General features: G+C 46.0%; 1 protein-coding gene across 1 annotated transcript in view; it reads left to right on the top strand.

The window, feature by feature from the left end:
- The first annotated feature begins 229 nt into the window (after positions 1 to 229).
- The window catches only part of LGALS8 (lectin, galactoside-binding, soluble, 8), a 21,521-nt gene continuing 7,684 nt past the window's right edge, over positions 230 to 14,066 (top strand). Inside the window, exons 1-5 of the mRNA XM_008573416.1 lie at positions 230 to 470; positions 1,182 to 1,315; positions 10,515 to 10,603; positions 11,578 to 11,788; positions 13,226 to 13,345. Of these exons, the coding sequence (XP_008571638.1) occupies positions 1,274 to 1,315; positions 10,515 to 10,603; positions 11,578 to 11,788; positions 13,226 to 13,345 (462 nt within the window). The 5' untranslated portion in view covers positions 230 to 470; positions 1,182 to 1,273. The remainder of the gene's footprint in view (positions 471 to 1,181; positions 1,316 to 10,514; positions 10,604 to 11,577; positions 11,789 to 13,225; positions 13,346 to 14,066) is intronic.

Here is a 14,066-nt window from a genome sequence, read left to right as displayed (position 1 = left end):
TCGTGGTCCCTCCCGGACAGCCCTGGCTGGGATCAGGCCGTTAGCACTGGGGTGTCGCCTCGCCGCGAACCCACCCCCCCTGGGCGCTTTCTCACCTGCTCCGGGCGCCCCCTCCGAGCGAGGGATCTGGGGACGTTTCCTTCCCGGTGTCTTTAGTGACAGGTCCCTTAGCAGTTTGGTGACAGACCTCCGTCGCTGTCCCTGACGCGGAACACATCCTTTAGGATCATCTGGGTCATTCGGCTGCAGTATTAGAGATGATCAGAAAACACAAGTCATCTGACGGCTGTCGTCGTCCCTAAAACCCGCGTGGGGGCTTCGTGCCTCGGGGACTGATGGCTTTAAGTTGGGTCACTCTCTGGCCGTGACATAAGTTATGGAAGAGGCTATGGCCATTATTTTTGCCCCTGTTCGTGGTTCCTGAATTTCTGGTTGCTGAACAGAGAGTTTTGAGGTTTTGATTCATATGTGTAAGTTAATGCCCCAGGCTGGGGTTATATTTAGGTGGTAAACCAAGGTAGATGCAGTTTTTTCCTCAATAAAGAAAAAGTAATAGATTGGGCCCGTGCAGATTGCTGTGCAATATAATGACGGAATTGCTGGAAATGTGGGAAGCTCTGGTTTCGTTTCCTTTACTTCTGCTTAGTCATCAAGACTTCCCTAGAGCTATTAAATTCTGTTTTATTAACTCATTTAATCCTCCTAACAATCCTATGATCTGAATACTATTATTATTCTCATTTTATAGACAGGAAAAGCTAAATGAATACCTCTGTTTGATTAGTATTTGCCATTATTTTATTTCAGTATTATTAATACAAAATTCCATGTTAGAGATTTTTTTTTTTTTTTGGTGGCTGGCTGGTAAGAGGATCCGAACCCTTGACCTTGGTGTTACCAGCACCACATTCTAACCGAGTGAGCCAACCTGCCAGCCCATGGTGTTAAAAATTTTCAACTGATGTATTTTTTAAAATCAATATTTCCTGCACTCATCAACCAAAATTATTTAGTATATAAGTACACTGGTAAGAATGTTGGTCAGATTTTTTTTATTGTAATAACATCCTGTTACCTGGTAAATATGCATAAGATAACATAATTTAAATTTAAAAATAGTTATGATACAAGGGAGAATGACACATGCTTATTTTTCTTTCCCTCTCTTTTTTTTAACCCAGATAACCTTTAAGTGAAACTTGCTTAAAATTTTAGATCATACAGAGAAGAGAGACTCCACTCAACAGAATCAACAATAAGGTGGAAGAGAGTAATGTTGTCCTTAAACAACCTACAAAATATCATCTGTAACCCGGTAACTGATTTCTATCAAATCACTTTTATCTATGGCAGGATTGGGAGCAAATCTAATTGTATACTAATTATCCATTGGGAGATGGGGCAAGAATAAAATTCAGTAAACATGTAAAGCACCTGCTATGTGATAGGGACTGTGGTGGGTGCTGACTTAAAAACAGATAGGGCTCTTGTCCTGTAGTGGAGGAAGCGGTCACAGTGACAATACAAGGTGATGAGAACCGTGTTATGAGCAGAGGACGTGGGAGTATGGTGGAGGGAATGCAAACTTTGGGCTCAGATAGTTATAAAGCCTAATTTTTAAAGGATAACAGGTTTCTTACTCTGCAAGCTTTTTATTTTCTTCTTTAATTAGAAGTGTTCATAAGTTAAGGTCTGAACTTTTTCTCTCTGCCTTTCAAATACTGATTGGTACTTGAGCAGGGAAGATGTCCAAAGCCAGTGGTGAGATGGAGAATGTCCAGTCCAGGCTGGTCCAGGAACCCCTGGTGACTGTAATTGCTGAAAATTGCAGGATACCTCCTAGGCAGTAAAGAACTTGTTTTAGTTTTAGGTGGTGGTGAGAATCACTAGAAATGTCTAATTTCCACTTATCTGAAGCTGAATCCTGAGTTTAGGTCTGAGATAGGACAGCTGGTTTTTTGATAAACCCAGTAGGAGACTCCCAGGCAATAGGAAAGGTGCCAGAAACCAGGCTTGTCAGTGCATGTTGGTTCAAGTTTCGCTGTTTTCTTTGTAGCTGAAATTCTTTTTTCCCCTAAGTTTTAATGTTGTCGTGTAAGAATATTCAACACCATATCAAGCAAACTCAGTTATAGGAGAAATAGCCTTCAGTGGTAGCAGGTTTAAAAAGGAAGACTCACTGAATTTGAAGCCAGTAAGACATTTAACATGATTTTGTGTATGTTAGAGTTAAAAACATCTCAAGGCCGTAGACTGACTTTGTGCAAAGATTTAAAAAAATAAAACTAAATAAAAACCCAGGCTTCCTGCCAAGAGTGACTGGTCACCTTGGCTCAGGCCGGGGGGAGGGAATGGTCAGGTTCTTCCATTCACTGTGCCCTTCACACACAGATGCCTTATCTGAGTGTGATTTGGAAAATAATTTTATAGATTAAAATCCCTGCATAGCTTGATTCTGGTGTACNAATCACTAGAAATGTCTAATTTCCACTTATCTGAAGCTGAATCCTGAGTTTAGGTCTGAGACAGGACAGCTGGTTTTTTGATAAACCCAGTAGGAGACTCCCAGGCAATAGGAAAGGTGCCAGAAACCAGGCTTGTCAGTGCATGTTGGTTCAAGTTTCGCTGTTTTCTTTGTAGCTGAAATTCTTTTTTCCCCTAAGTTTTAATGTTGTCGTGTAAGAATATTCAACACCATATCAAGCAAACTCAGTTATAGGAGAAATAGCCTTCAGTGGTAGCAGGTTTAAAAAGGAAGACTCACTGAATTTGAAGCCAGTAAGACATTTAACATGATTTTGTGTATGTTAGAGTTAAAAACATCTCAAGGCCGTAGACTGACTTTGTGCAAAGATTTAAAAAAATAAAACTAAATAAAAACCCAGGCTTCCTGCCAAGAGTGACTGGTCACCTTGGCTCAGGCCGGGGGGAGGGAATGGTCAGGTTCCTCCATTCACTGTGCCCTTCACACACAGATGCCTTATCTAAGTGTGATTTGGAAAATAATTTTATAGATTAAAATCCCTGCATAGCTTGATTCTGGTGTACTGATGATTCCTGTAATTTCTGGAGTCAGCGCCCTCAACTATGGAGTTGGAACAAAGTAAACAGACTTCATTTCTTGAGGAAGGGGGTCTGGAAAAGTAATGCCAGAAATGCCTTCAGGCCTTCAGAACGGTCCAGTTGCTGTTCGAGGATAGTTCAGGATAACATGTTTTCAAGGGAAATATTATTTTGGCAAATAGCAGAAAAAATTTTTTTCTTTTTTAGATTCTCTGTTTTATAATCAGTTTCACAAAAGTGTAGAAAAGGTCAGAGGTAAAAGGACTGAACTGGATGGTAAAAAAACAACATTTTGCTCCGTCTTAACCTTTCACGGTTACTGTTCACAGTATCGAGTGGCCAGTTGCACTGAGTCCTTCTCCCACTTACAGCCGGTTGCCCGTCCAGTGTTCAAAAGACAAAAAAGGCTGCAAATAGTTTAGATATTTTAAATTGATCAATTAGGATATTTTACAAAGTAAACTTAGAAAAACGTTTCTTGCATCCTGGTTATTTTATTTTGCTAGTGATCAGTTCGAACAACAAGGAAGTGTTTATTGAGTGTCTAGTATGTTCTTTATTAGGCATTATGAAGACATAGAACTGCCACCTTTTAACTTTTATTAACGTTTCTAAAATGTTGGGCCGCTTCGGTGTAGACACATTCTGTTCCTATTAACTTTTCTTGGAAAAGGTGAAGTCATATCATAACCGCCCTATGTATTTTTTTCGTTTTAATATGTTTCTTTGACTAGTTCAATTGCTGGAATTCTAAAACTTAAAGAAGTCAGGCTCACTTTTCTTTCCATTCAAATGGCGTGAATAATTTGGAAGACAGTGTCTTCACTTTATACCAGAAATGCTGTGAGTGAAATCTTGTTTGCCAGTTCGTGGTCTGCCTGTGTATTTTGTTAGTGTTGCTGTTCATAGACTTCTTAAGATGCGAGTAAGTGCTAGCTGGTTAAGAAGTTATTTAGAAATGAAGCAGAATTGGTTGTTACGCCACCAAGTTAAGGAGCCACCTGTGAGCATTGATCCCACCTGGCGCTGAAAAGCTGGTCATTCCCGTGTCCTTCTGGTGGTTTGCCACCACACTGATCCTTTTTTCCTTCGTGTTCCAGGAACCTCCCTTCCTACCTTCCGATTTAATCTTAAAACGCAAAACAGCGAAATCTTTCCTTCCGAACCTCTGAGGTCACTTCCAGCCTTTGTCCTACTGTCCTCCTTCCTTTTGCCAACTGCCCTCCTGGTGAGAGTCGAATTCTGCTGCCTTGATTTCCCCACCGAGGCTCCGCCCTCTGTTTTTTTCCTCCATTAATTTCTTGCTTGGCTCTACTAGCAAAATCTTGTCTTGAACTGCTCTCTTTATTTTGTTCATGTCGATCACCTTTAGATCTTTTGAATATATATGCCTGGCCTTTTGCCTAATGTGACTCCGCCGCTCTCTCACGTGCCCTCAGACCCTGGGAGACAGTGAGCTCGGCTCTAAACCTCCCTCTTCCTTCCGGACCCCGCTTCCCTGTTGCAGTTTCTGTCTGCCTCCTGCTGTTTTACTTTCGCTTCCTCCTGTGTGACTAAGCTCCCAGTAGTTTGAAGATAATGTTTCCAAAATTTAAAACTGCATTTATGTCAAAACCAGTGGCTTTCCCTTTTTCTACTTGTATTTTGAAAATTTAAAGACAATATGTGCAAATGATTTTTTAAAATCCAGACAGTGCTTAACTGTTTCAATGAAACACCAGTTTTCCTTCTACCCTGGTGCTCAGTTCTCCTCTGCAAAGGCAATCATTTTTTACCAAGTTTTTTCAGCATGTCCTTCCTGAGGTATGTTGTGAATATCCAGAAGTCTCTGTGGTGTGTGTATCACCTTTTATGTATCCTGTTTTTTTACATCCATGCGGCATATTGTATGAACTATTTTGTACCCTTTTTCCACCTAACTCGTCTTGGAGATGTCAGTTCATCGAGAACTTCCTGACTTATTTTAACAGCTGCATAACTAGTCCATGTATAGATGTACTGTAACTTATTCAGCCAGTCCCCTGTTAAAGGACTGTTTCCTTTTGCAGTTGTGTCCATTGCTACGGTGTACAACCTTGGGTATGCATCTTGGTGCACAGGTGCTATTATCTCTGTAGGATAGATCTGTAAAAGTGGAATCATTGGGCCAAAGGGTAGGATATCCATTTCATTATCTTTATTTGCTTGGATCTTCCTTACTTTTTTCCATGTTAAAGTTACTGATGATTGTTTTGGTATTGAAATTCACTCATCTGTTGACTTCCTTGTTATTTCTGCCCTGCTCTGACTCATCCTTTGCTCTCTTTCTCTTTTTACCCCGTGTTGAGGTCCCCAAGACCACACCAAGTTTTGATAATTCACCAGCACAGTTGTGGTCATGGCTACAGTCCATTGCTGCGAAAGGGTATAGAGCAGACTTGCAAAGGAAAAGGCACCTGGAGTGAAGTCCCGGGGAAATCCCGTGCAGGGTTCCAAGGTCTTCTCCTGGTGGGGTCACACCTATAGGATGCCCTTAAATCCCCCAGCCACGAGCTGTGACAACACACGTGAAGTGTGGTCTCCCAGGGAAGGTCATTAGAGACTCAGTGCTCAGGGGCTTATTGGGGGCTGGTCACATAGGCTCCCTCTGTCTTGCACGTCCCAAAATTCCAGACTCCCAGAAGGAAAGCAGGTGTTTGCATAGCCATATTGTTTACATAAACATTTGAGGTACAGGAAACCAGCCTTATCAGTTAGGTGGTGGGTGCCCTCCTAAAATCCGAGGTGCCTAGACCCCAGCCAGGGGTCAGTGCTGTACAGAGGCCTTCCAAGGACAGCAGTCAGGCCTGCCATGTTATCTCTTCTGTTCAACTCCTGGGTTCAGAAACTACCGGGGCTTTGCCCCTGACTTTTCCCTCTTACTGTCTTTTCTCCTTTGATGTCTTAACTGATGATCTCCTCCACAGTGTTTCAGTGGAGGTTCTGGCTGTTCACCCAAGTGCATTCCCGCATCTCCAGCTGATTTCAGGACACTGGCTCTCAACCATCCTGCCAACCCTTCTCACCAAAAGTATTCACACCAAACTCATCATCTCCCCTCTGAAACCTGTTTCCTCCTCGGTTTTCTCACTTGTTTGATAGACCCTTGTAGACACTTTCCTTTGAAATATCCCTTGTATTTGTGTCCTTCCCCCTGCCCCGCCAGTGTCCACTGCCACCAGCCTGGGTCATGTCCTCATCTCCTCACACCAGGCTGCTGGAAGCAGTCGGACACCCATGTGACACCCTGGCCTCCAGTGTATTTTACCCCACTGGACTGTTGTTCCTGAACCCCACTTTGATGTGTCATTCCAGACCTGAGCCTGACCCCACTTTTCTTCATGCCCCTAATACTTACTGTAGTTCAGGTAGGTTTCATGTTTCCCTGCCTCTCTGCCTGGGTAAGCTGCTACTTCTACCTGAAGCGGCTTCCCCCTCCTCTCTGCCTCACTGTTTTATACCCAGCTCAAATCACACCTCCCTCCTAAACTTTCTCCGGCCACCTCAGAATTCTTTGTCACATTTGCCTGAAGCATTTATTTGACTCTGACTTACTGCCCCGTTCTTTTAGATGTTGAATTGGTCCAGGTTTGTAGTTGCAAGCAGTAGAAGCCAACTCTGCAATCTAAGCAGAGAAGGAATTTGTTAAATGGTATTGAGTCATTCTCAGAATCTCTAGCAGGGCTGAAAAACCAGGCCTGGAGACTACCTAGCCACAGACCACACACAAAACCATGCTGTAGGACTGACTTATCCTGTGAAGAGACATCTGTTGCCAGCACTGGACACAAATGCTACTGTGGCACTGGCAGTGCCACCAGTGCCACTGCTGCCTCTGACCCTGGCTGTGGCCCCCGTGACAGAGTGAATACTGCATCATCATGGCTTCTTCTTGGCACTGGTTCTAACTTGAGTCTGAGCTGGGAGGTCTGATGGACAGTTTTGTCCCATGCCCTTGCCTTCATGACAGTCTAGATGAGGCCTCATGTTCATAAGGTAGGAGGCTTTCAAGCTTTGGAAGGGGATTCTCGTTTTCGATAGCCAATCAGGATTTCACGTTTCCACTCTGTCTTTTCCTGGGTCTGTGACTTCTGCCAGCTGTATTATAGGCTCCTTGCAGCCAGGACTCTAATTCATCTTTCTACCTATAGTCTGCCTAATGGAGAGCCTGCGCACAGCAGACATTTAATAAGTAATTATCAAAAAGGCAAAGTACGATGAATCAGCAAGGATGTTTTGGCAAGTAACACCATACCTGACCGCGACATAGCCTTACGGCATCGTCTCCGGCGGTCATATCTGCACTTTTTTATGTAAATTAGTAACGATCTGTGAGGCACCAAAGCATCCAGCTTGGAGTTGCCTAGAAAACAGTGCCCTCTTGTCCCTCTTTACGGGCGCATGTAGTCGTGGGCTGACTGAGAGGCGGCAGGGCATCTTGTCTCACTACCATGGTCCAAAAAAGTTGAGTATCACTGATGTAACTTAGGGTCTTTTCCTAAGTAGAAACATTAAACCGGACAACTGAAGCAGCAAATGGCCCAAATTCCCAGCACAGTTGTTTCTCAGACTGGCACAACTTATTAACAGTTGTGAACAAGGTACTAGTGGTGGGAATAGAGCATTTGGTCGCAAAAATCTCTTTCTAACCCCCAAATTAAATATGTAGTAAAAACATATTTTTGTGGTTATAAAAATATAAATGCTTATTATAGAACTCTGGGAAATGTGAAAATATATGAAGAAGAGAATTAAAATCCCACCCCCCAAGAAAGCTATTGTAGTACTTTTGGCTTATTTCTTTGCAGTGTTTTCTTTTTCATGTTTATACTATTAGCTTAGTTGAAATCATACTATATATAGTTTTGTAGGTTACCATCTCACTGATAGTTATGTTGCTAATTTTTGAGTTATTAAACATTCTGCATAAACATAATTTTAACATATATTAAATTCAAAGTTATAAAAACCGTTTTCATCTTATTAAGATGTGTGCTGTGGAAGATGCTGNATTTCTTGACCATGGGAGCTACGCTGGACAGGTTTCAGCATGTGCGTTGACTTGAGGAGCTTGGCGTGAGGCATAATGATGTCTGGCCTGCATGTCCTGGTCACGTGCTCCAAAATGGGGGGTGGAGATGGTTGTGACTGACGCAGGAGGTGCAGCCACACAGCACAGAGCCCCAGCCAGTGGACAGTGGAGTCCTTTCTGGGGAAGGGGAATGACAAGATCTGACAGCGTCGTGCAGGTCACAGGCAGAGCTGTGTGCAAACAGACGCATCCACAGCCCTGCCCCTTCTGCCCACGGAGCCGAAGGGGCTGCACAGAGGAGACTGTGCCTGGACTAAGACCTTCAGCTTATGTGCCACCAATTCACAGCCACTTGTCTAGGGCCACCCTTGTTTTCCTATTTCTTGACCATGGGAGCTACGCTGGACAGGTTTCAGCATGTGCGTTGACTTGAGGAGCTCAGCGTGAGGCATAATGATGTCTGGCCTGCATGTCCTGGTCACGTGCTCCAAAGTGGGGGGTGGAGATGGTTGTGACTGACGCAGGAGGTGCAGCCACACAGCACATAGCCCCAGCCAGTGGACAGTGGAGTCCTTTCTGGGGAAGGGGAATGACAAGATCTGACAGCGTCATGGTCGCAAAAATCTCTTTCTAACCCCCAAATTAAATATGTAGTAAAAACATATTTTTGTGGTTATAAAAATATAAATGCTTATTATAGAACTCTGGGAAATGTGAAAATATATGAAGAAGAGAATTAAAATCCCACCCCCCAAGAAAGCTATTGTAGTACTTTTGGCTTATTTCTTTGCAGTGTTTTCTTTTTCATGTTTATACTATTAGCTTAGTTGAAATCATACTATATATAGTTTTGTAGGTTACCATCTCACTGATAGTTATGTTGCTAATTTTTGAGTTATTAAACATTCTGCATAAACATAATTTTAACATATATTAAATTCAAAGTTATAAAAACCGTTTTCATCTTATTAAGATGTGTGCTGTGGAAGATGCTGCTGTGTATTTTTGGAAGCAGCTGTGGCTCAAAAATCAGTGTGGAGGTGTCATTCTTTCCACGTTCTCTGCACCCAAAACCCAGCCCCTCTGATGTGTAGGCACAGTCTCTACCATCTGTTGTGGTTTTTGTTTTCTGGTCCATGGGCTTCTGTCCGTCTCCACCCACGCTGCCCTCAGCAGCCCCCGTGACACCAAGTGGCTAATTGGCTTTGAAACCTCTCGTCTCCCTGCCTAAGGCAAAGGGAGCCTGCCCCCAGCTTGCTGTCCGGCAGCTGCTAGTCACTGCTGCTCTGCTTGTGAGGACCTGCCGGAGCCCAGCCTCCAGGCCATGAGGGTTCATTCCTTCACCAGGTAGTGATCGGTCATCTCCTGGCTCTGTCCTGGGAGGTGGAGGTGATGGTCCCGTCCTGCCCGTGCAGGTCACAGGCAGAGCTGTGTGCAAACAGACGCATCCACAGCCCTGCCCCTTCTGCCCACGGAGCCGAAGGGGCTGCACAGAGGAGACTGTGCCTGGACTAAGACCTTCAGCTTATGTGCCACCAATTCACAGCCACTTGTCTAGGGCCACCCTTGTTTTCCTATTTCTTGACCATGGGAGCTACGCTGGACAGGTTTCAGCATGTGCGTTGACTTGAGGAGCTCAGCGTGAGGCATAATGATGTCTGGCCTGCATGTCCTGGTCACGTGCTCCAAAGTGGGGGGTGGAGATGGTTGTGACTGACGCAGGAGGTGCAGCCACACAGCACATAGCCCCAGCCAGTGGACAGTGGAGTCCTTTCTGGGGAAGGGGAATGACAAGATCTGACAGCGTCACAGACAGACAGGCTGGTTCTGGGTGATGCGGGGGCAGGGCCTGCAGACGGGGCCAGGCGGGGCAGGTGGATGTGTTCAGAGCTCATCCTTACTGTCCTGCGATTCTCTGGCTTCCAACCATGCGGGCTGCGTGGGTCTGGAAGTCCAGTGAAGATGAGGCCCTCACGTACCAGAGCAGGAGGGCTTGTCACCCTCACACCTTGGCTGGGGCCTTCTGTTGGGGCCATCAGTGGAGTGGCAGGGCAAGGGGTAGGGATGACATTGCCACAGGTTGTTTTTTTGCTATCAGAACTGTCGTATGAAGTGGAGGTTTGATATTACAAACCCCTCAGCCGAATAAAAGATGCTGGGAATAGTATTGATCTTGTGTCTTTATCCAAAGAACCGAGTGTGGTTTGCAGATAGTGTAAACACCGTAGCCACGCTGCTGCCTTGTAGCTGTTTGAATAGAGAGGACAGTGCTGGATTCTGAGCAGATTTATGTGCAGCCTTTAAAAGTGTAGTCTTTATGGGTAATTGAGTTTTGGTTATAATTGCTTGGTACGAAACATTGTGTATGCAAATGTACATTTGTGAACATTTCTCTCCCTAGGTGATTCCCTACGTTGGCACCATTCCTGAGCCGTTGGATCCTGGAACTTTGATTGTGATACGTGGGCATGTTCCTAGAGATGCAGACAGGTAAGGTCATTGTATCAGAGGAAAGAACGTGAATGACCCATCTTTTTGTGATTGTGGGACAACAACAAGAAAGTCATGTGGGAGAGAACGCTGTGACATTTTAAGGCCTGATTGCTTTTATCAGCTGCCCTGACCAACGTGCTGAGGGATGGATGATGGAATAAAGGTTATTGGGACTTTCTATTTCATGGCTACAAGTCTGATTTCAATAGAAAGAATTCAATATATCGTTAAAGAGGGGCCTGTGGTCAGATGACCGGGACAGGGTAGTTACAGCACGCCCTACGGCGGAGGGCTTTACTCAGTGTCCAGCATTATCAGCTGCCCTGACCAACGTGCTGAGGGATGGATGATGGAATAAAGGTTATTGGGACTTCCTATTTCATGGCTACAAGTCTGATTTCAATAGAAAGAATTCAATATATCGTTAAAGAGGGGCCTGTGGTCAGATGACCAGGACAGGGTAGTTACAGCACGCCCTACGGCGGAGGGCTTTACTCAGTGTCCATCGGCGTTGGGCAGAGCTCCATGTGGCTGACACGAGGGAACCCCATCAAGTCGTTAGAGAAGTCACTTCTCAGCCCCCACTCTGCTGTCCCCAGGGCGAGGTCCTCTCCTGGTCCCTGGCAGCTAGAACTCCAGGCCTCCGTCCGTGACGTGGGCAGCTGGAGGGGGCATGCAGCGTTTGGGGGCGGGTGGAGGGCAGATCCCAGCCGACGGGAATGGCAGTTTCCGGGGATCAGGCCGAGTGGCATGGGAGCCTGGGGAGCTGGGTTCTCATGCGGGGCAGACTGGTCCCAGCTCACACCGGGGGCTGTCACTGAGGAAGAAGCGGAGGAAGGGCAGGCGCAGCTCTAGGCCGTATGGGCCAGTGGATGGGGCAGGACTGGGCCCGCAGCCCTCGGCCTGAGCTGGCGCCTGCGGCCTCCGCCGTCCTGCCCAGGGCTCACGTGGCCTGTCCTTTCCTTGTCTAGATTTCAGGTGGACTTGCAGTGCGGCAGCAGTGTGAAACCTCGGGCCGATGTGGCCTTTCACTTCAATCCTCGTTTCAAAAGGGCCAACTGCATTGTTTGCAATACTCTGACCAGTGAAAAATGGGGATGGGAGGAGATCACCTATGACACGCCTTTCAGAAAAGAGAAATCTTTTGAAATCGTGATTATGGTGCTGAAGGACAAATTCCAGGTGGGTTTTATGGAACGACAAGTTGAATCTTCCTTTGTGAGAATGGGTCACATTTGCGAACTCACCCTGACATTTCCTGAGTCTCAGGAATAGCTTGGCTTTGTAATTTTTCTCTAAAGGAGGACCAGGCAGGTCCCTAAATGTGAGGGGCACAGCCGCTTTCTCCAGCTGGCTGTTTCCACGGAGGAATACAGGGCCTGTGTGGTCAGATCTTTTTATTAGATCGTATGTCTGCGAGCAGTGCTGAGTCCTGAATGTGCACAGCATTATGTTCATTATGGGAGAGTAAATTATAACCATCGCCACCGGAGGTGTGGGGAAGTCTGGAACTAAGAGACAGACGGGGAACCCCAGTGTGGAAATCAGAGGCTCTTGCCACAAGACAGTTCTGAAGGTTCATGAAATTTTAGATCTGGAGGGGATCTTAGAAATCCTTTGTGCCGTAATTCCTGTCCCTGGCTTCATGGAATGTTTTACTCCTGGTGTGTATGTGTAAGGCAGAATGTGGTCCTAGAGGCTCTTGCACATCACCCCTCGAGCCTGTGGAGCTTTCCCAGGCTAGAGATTTGCACGGATCAAGTGAAGACTGGCATCTCTGGTGCAGATCCTCTCTGGTCACTGGGATACTGCTGCCACCAGGAAATCTCCTCAAAACCTCCTGAATTCCATTCCCCTCTCCTGTGGTCTTTGAGCCCTGTGTCTGCATCATTCCTTTAACAGTCATTCCTGGGCTGTGGTGCTTTGGTTTTAGCATATGTTTATTTCTCTCTCCAGTGGGATTTTAAGCTGCTTGAGTCAGAGACCATATTGTATCCTGCTTGTGTTTTCTGTACATAACTGATCTGGGTCCCTGGCATGTGGGAGGCAGGGGAAGGCGCCCTGTGTACTGGACCCCCTGCCCTGTGCCAGGCACAGTGCTGAGCATCGCAGAAGCTGCATTATCGTCTCCTTACAGCTGCAGCCCATTGAGGTAGAGATGTTCCTACTTACACATAAGAAAACAATCTCAGATGCATTGGGTGACTTGCCTGTGTTCATCCAGTCAGTAAATTCAACAACTGTTTATTGAGTGTCTGTCACAGGGGGTCCTGTCTCAGAGTGGGGTGCTCAAGGACGATCCATGGGGAAGACCTTGAACCTGGGTTCACAGGCCTCCCAGGTCACTGAGCAGGGGCTGTGGGGGGACCTTTGAACTTGGGATGGTGGCACATGAGAACACGCACATGTATTCACGTACATGTGTTTGGGGAAAGATGGTCCATGGCCGTTACTCAGATCAGGAACTCAAAAGAAGTTTGGAAACACTGCTGGTGCTGAGGTTGCTTTCAGTTACGACTTGGTCCGATGTGTGTCAGGACTTGCGGGGAAAGGAAACGTTTACATTTGGATAAGTTAGTTTACTAACTGTTCTGGGGGCTGTCTGCTGCGTCCGTCCAGGTGTCTGTCAATGGAGGACACGTTCTGCTGTACAGCCACAGGATTAGTCCCGAGAAGATCGACACCCTGGGCATTTACGGCAAGGTCAATGTCCACTCGGTCGGGTTCAGCTTCAGCTCGGTGAGTGTCCAGCCGCAGCCCAGGGTCTTTTCGATGATGCTTTCTGATGAAATGGTAGAAAACATCTTTAATATCTTCTATTGAGATAAAAATAATGTAAATATCTCCTTCATTAGAGTATCAGCTTCTTGGAAGGGAATCTTTCTGACTGGTAGGAGGCTATTTGTCAACCAGGGCTGTTGGTCTCTAGGGTCTCAACTTTAGTATGATTCTGTCAAAACAAGCAAGCAGGCAGACACCTTTTTAGCTAGGATAGGGGGCATTTCCTTTATGCGGAAGTACAATGGAGTATTTCTGCAAGGTGGCTTCCTAGAAGCGGAATGTCTGAGCCAAAGAGTATTTGCATTTGAAGTTCTGAGAAATACTGCTCGCTCGCCCCCCCGGAAAGGTGGAAACTGCCTGCTCTCTGCACAGCGGGGTCCCTCCGCCCCCATTCTTGCTGACATTAGCTTTTCTCTCCTTCACGTTTGCTGGCTTAATAAGCGCTCGCCCCCCCGGAAAGGTGGAAACTGCCTGCTCTCTGCACAGCGGGGTCCCTCCGCCCCGATTCTTGCTGACATTAGCTTTTCTCTCCTTCACGTTTGCTGGCTTAATAAGGGGGAAAAGGACCCCAGTGTTAAGTGCATTTTTATTTTTATTTTTTGTCTTTTGTCTTTTTCCGTGTCCGGCAACGGATCGCAACCCTCAGTGTTGCCCCCGTACCGGACCGGGAACCGGCAAC

This window comes from Galeopterus variegatus, unplaced genomic scaffold, assembly GCF_000696425.1.
Source record: "Galeopterus variegatus unplaced genomic scaffold, G_variegatus-3.0.2 Scaffold915, whole genome shotgun sequence".
Lineage (NCBI taxonomy): Eukaryota > Metazoa > Chordata > Mammalia > Dermoptera > Cynocephalidae > Galeopterus > Galeopterus variegatus.
This window is presented reverse-complemented; position numbering and strand designations above follow the sequence as displayed.